General features: G+C 49.6%; 1 protein-coding gene across 1 annotated transcript in view; it reads left to right on the top strand.

Moving 5' to 3' along the window:
• LOC133114074 (cAMP-dependent protein kinase type I-beta regulatory subunit-like) overlaps positions 1-5000 on the top strand; it is a 20031-nt gene that overhangs the window by 14418 nt on the left and 613 nt on the right. Inside the window, exons 3-4 of the mRNA XM_061223269.1 lie at positions 1794-1964; positions 4832-4940. Of these exons, the coding sequence (XP_061079253.1) occupies positions 1794-1964; positions 4832-4940 (280 nt within the window). The remainder of the gene's footprint in view (positions 1-1793; positions 1965-4831; positions 4941-5000) is intronic.

Raw genomic sequence — 5000 nt, 5'->3', positions numbered from 1 at the left:
TGGCTCCCCTCTCCAGACCACCGTTTAACATTACATCCACTGGTTTTACGTCTCTACGGTAACCCTTTACGTCAGTTAAGAGGAGTAATTGATGCGGCTCTTTTCAAACTGTTATTTTTCTTGGAGTGCCGTCGACTTATTATTATTTTTCGGTGGAGTGTCGTCGACTTTTCCATTGCCGCCTCGTTCCTGGTGTAGCCTGTGCGTTTTATAGGCCGTGCGTCTCTCTCTCTCTCTCTCTCTCGCTTTCTCTCTCTCTCTGAATCATTTATGGCTAAGGTAACCCTGACCAGCCGTGAATCGAACTGGGCTAATTAAATTCCGTCGTAACCACAGCGATGTTTGGTCCTTACCTGACAGATGGAGGAGGGGTTTTCTCCACAGGGCCTTTAAATGGCAATCACATTCCAGACAGGTTTTTTAATTTTTTAATTTTTTTTAATGTGTTTTGATGCCTACATTATAGTGAAGTATAACATTTGACATTTAACATTCAACGTTTATAAAATAATGTCATTTTGACATAGAGAAAAGTGTGGTCGAAAGTGTTCCGCTGCCGTAGAAAGAGTGAAAAATTGCTTTCTGCTTCCCCGCCCGAATCGTGACGTCAGAGTACCCTTTTCATTTCAAGGTACTTCTAGATGTCAGTCGAGGTGTCAAGTCGGAAATTTGTTGACGCACACTTGTCTGTTTACCTCGAAAGGCTCGTTCCTAATGTCGGGAGGCAGCGGTTGTGGATCCGTACTGCGCGGGACACTGCCGGCCTTTGATTGGTTAGAGCAGTGGTTCACAGACTGGGTCCCGGAGTTACCCCTGTGTATACGCTGGATTTCGTTGCAGCCACAACTGCATTCCAAGTATTTTAACAAGCTGGTAATTTTTCTTAATTGCATGCTTTTCATGTTTAGAGGGATTAGCTTATCCTCTGAAAGCACATTTTGTCAGATAGGCTGTTGTACCAGGCCTCATGCTCTGCGTGAGCCTAGAAGGCTCCCGTGGATGAAGGGTCTGGCCATCCTGGCGTAAGACCTGACGTGTCAGGACTGCTTCTGAGCAAGGCCGCGGAAATCTCATTGGGGTCCAGCAGGACCTTCCATCTGTTCTGATGGAGCTGGCTGAATGAATAAAGCATGCTACTGAACACCAGTGTTCATGTAATGGTAAATGGTAAATGGTTGGCATTTATATAGCGCCTTGATCCAAAGTGCCGTAATTGGTGCTTCTCGTTCACCCATTCATGCACACATTCACACGGCAACTGCGATTGGCTGCCATGCAAGGCACCAACCAGCTCGTCGGGAGCATTTTGGGGTTTGGTGTCTTGCTCAGGGATACGTCGACACACCCAGGGTGGGATCGAGCAACCCTCCCACTGCCAGGCGACTGCTCTTACTGCCTGACACAATGTCACCCCATATACATATCGACACGTGCACGAGCCTCAGCCCGATGTGCATTAGTTTCAGCCTCACGTGCACCAGCCTCTGCCTCACGTGCACCAGCCTCTGCCTCAACACCAGTCTTTTGGGGCTTGAGAGGATCAGAGCTTTTCCTGCCTAACAGCTGTTCCTTAAGGTTTTTTTTTTTTTTTAATGAATGGTATATATAAAAAAAAAAAAAAAAACACAGAAATTAACAGAGAAAAGTACTGGGTGTAAAATAGAGGGGAAAAAAAAAAAAGTCTTACCTCCATGTTGGGGGAAAAGTAGCACAAACGGGTGCAGTAACCTCCCCAGTAGTGACCATTGGAGGTCTCTGGTGTAATGGCCTCTTCCTTCCCCCCCCCCCTACAGGAAGAATGCAAACAGATTCTGGCCCGCCAGAAGTCCAACTCCCAGTCGGACTCTCACGATGACGAGGTGTCCCCGCCGCCCCCCAACCCCGTGGTGAAGGCCCGGCGTCGGCGCGGGGGGGTCAGCGCCGAGGTCTACACGGAGGAGGACGCCGTCAGCTACGTCAGGAAGGTGGGTGGAGCGACCGCGCGCATCGCAATACGCCTGTCCTCAATCAACTCCATCCATCCATCCATCCATCCATTATCCTAACCCGCTTAGCCTGTCGCGTAGCGGTGAAGGTGAATGACTGGGACCTGCAAGGTCACCGGTTCTAATCCCGGTGTAGCCACGATAAGATCCGCACAGCCATTGGGCCCTTGAGCAAGGCCCTTAACCCTGCGTTGCTCCAGGGGAGGATTGTCTCCTGCTTAGTCTAATCAACTGTACGTCGCTCTGGATAAGAGCTTCTGCCAAATGCCATTAATGTGTAATGTTATCCTGAACAGGGTCGCAGGGGGGCTGGAGCCTATCCCAGCAGACATTGGGTGAAAAGCAGGAATACATTACATTACATTAATGGCATTTGGCCAGACGCTCTTATCCAGAGCGACGTACAACAAAGTGCATACCCATAACCAGGGGTAAGTGCGCTGAAAGACCCTAGAGGGGTCTTTTTTAAACAAACAAACAAACAAAGCAAAAGTATGACCAAACCCCTTAACTAGCCAAACACTGCTTACCTAGCCAAACTAAAAATACTGAGACACAAAAAAGTAATTCACAGAAAGACAACATTTAAGGTTCACAGGGAGGTAGGGAGGGACGGGGAGAGGTGCTGCTTGAAGAGGTGCGTCTTCAGCTTGCGCTTGAAGGTGGGAAGAGATTCTACAGTTCTGACCTCAACGGGGAGTTTGTTTCACCACTGTGGAGCCAGAACAGACAGTAGTCGTGAGCGTGAGGTGGAAGTTCGGAGAGGGGGAGGTGCCAAGTGGCCTGTGGAGGCTGAACGAAGAGGTCTGGCAGGGGTGTAGGGTCTGATGATTTTTTTGTAGGTAAGCTGGGGAAGACCCCTTAACTGCTTGGAAGACTAGCGCCAATGTTTTGAATTTGATGCGAGCCATGACAGGCAGCCAGTGGAGGGAAGTTAGCAGGGGGGTGACGTGAGTATTTCGGAAGGTTGAAGACCAGACGAGCTGCTGCATTCTGGATAAGTTGGAGAGGTCTGATGGCGGACGCTGGGAGGCCAGCCAAGAGGGAATTGCACTAGTCCAGGCGGGACAGGACCATCGCTTGGACCAGGAGCTGGGTTGAGTAGGGGGTGAGAAAGGGGCGGATTCTCAGTATGTTGTATAGGAAGAACCTGCATGACCGGGTCACCACCACAATGTTCTCGGAGAGGGACAGTCTTCTGTCCATCACCACGCCGAGGTTCCTGGCATAGTGTGGTATCCCCTTGGGAAATGGAGAGGTCCCGATGGGGAGAGGTAATGGCAGGGATGAATATCATTTCAATCTTACCTGGGTTGAGCTTTAGATCGTGGTTGTCCATCCACCCTGGACGGGTCGCCAGTCCATCACAGGGCGCACACCCCATTCACACACACACTCATACCTATGGGCAATTTAGACTCTCCAATCAACCTAACCTGCATGTCTTTGGACTGTGGGAGGAAACCAAAGTACCCGGAGGAAACCCACGCAGACACGGGGAGAACATGCAAACTCCACACAGAGAGGGGGATTCGAACCCAGGACCTCCTTGCTACCAACTGGCGGCAGTGCTACCCACTGCATCATATAGTCCAAAGACAAAGTTGAACAGATTCAATAATAATACTGAAATGACAGACATGCACCCAAGTTTACAAATGAATGGAATAAATGTTACCCAATAGCGGATGAGTTTTACGCACAAAAGAGAGGAAGAAAAAAAGAGTATTGGATGTCTTTGTAGCTCATTATCGATGGTGGTTGGCCAGCCCATCATCTGTCATGTTGTTAAATTGGGAGTAAGGTGGAGCTCACCGAATGGTCAGTTGGGACGTTAAAAGTTTTTCCTTGACTTTTACCAACTGTACAAAATGTACACGGACGGGTTACACTTTTTTTTCCACTGTCTCAGGTTTTGTTGGTTAGTTTTATGGATCGCTGCCCGATCTGTGTTTCTGAAAATCCTTTTTTTAATTGACAGTCGACGTTAAGGAGAAATGTTGAATGTGAACGGATCATTAACTGTGCCGGTGCGCCCTCGCTCGTTAGAACGTGATTAACGAGAAGCGGGGCTTAATTAACGCCGTAATGAACGTGCGCTTAGGGGTGAATTACCCGGCGTTTTAATTGGAGTGACCCGGGGCGCTGCTCCTGAATGGTGTCATGCGGTTCAGCATGTTCCCTGCCTGAACCAATCACCTTTCGGCTCCACTGCCCGTTTCCTCCGCGCGGATTGACACCCCTAAGCGCTCATTTTGGGGCGAGGTCACCCGACCCCTCCGCGGCCTCCGTCCGTCTTTCCCTCTTCGCAACCTCGGCTTCCCACAGATCCAGAGCTGGCGATCCTGCTGGTTTGTTTCCTTTGAGGTCGGAGTGGGCCTGCCTTCTATTGGCAGCCGGCAGGGTAGCTCAATTCTATTTATGGAAGATGTGAGGGAAGAGAGAGATTCTATTGATCGGTGTGGGCAAGTGGTGAGTTGATTGGTGGGTTGTGTTGGAGAATATGTCTGCCATCCAATGGAACATAAGTGTACAACCGGGGATAATAAAATTGCAATGAGACTCTGGCCAGAGAGGGGCTCTACCAATCACTGAGGTTATTGGTGAAAGGTAACATCTTGTAGCATCCCTGATGGTGATTGGTGGATGCAGTGTGTAGCCTGCCACTCTCACACAAAACAACCCAGAAATTATAGATACGACTGATTCACTCTCCTGGTTCACGCCCCTGTAATTTACACTCTCTCACACATAACTTCCCAGAAATTATAGACACGACTGATTCACTCTCCTGGTTCACGCCCCTGTAATTTATATTTAATTCAGAGCACTGTGTCGTGCCACAGTACGTCACTGGATTTGTACCCATTGTGAAGCCTGGAGAGCAGGCCGGGACACAGAGCTGCCTGCCCAGCCAGGACAGCAGAGTACACGGCGTACCTGCGTTAGTGTCGAGTGATAAACCCGAGGCAGTCACGCCTCATCCGGGAGAACCGCAGGTGGACTCGTACGTGC

Source organism: Conger conger, chromosome 16, assembly GCF_963514075.1.
Source record: "Conger conger chromosome 16, fConCon1.1, whole genome shotgun sequence".
NCBI lineage: Eukaryota > Metazoa > Chordata > Actinopteri > Anguilliformes > Congridae > Conger > Conger conger.
The sequence above is the reverse complement of the archived record's forward strand: the minus strand, read 5'-3'. Positions and strand labels throughout refer to the sequence as shown.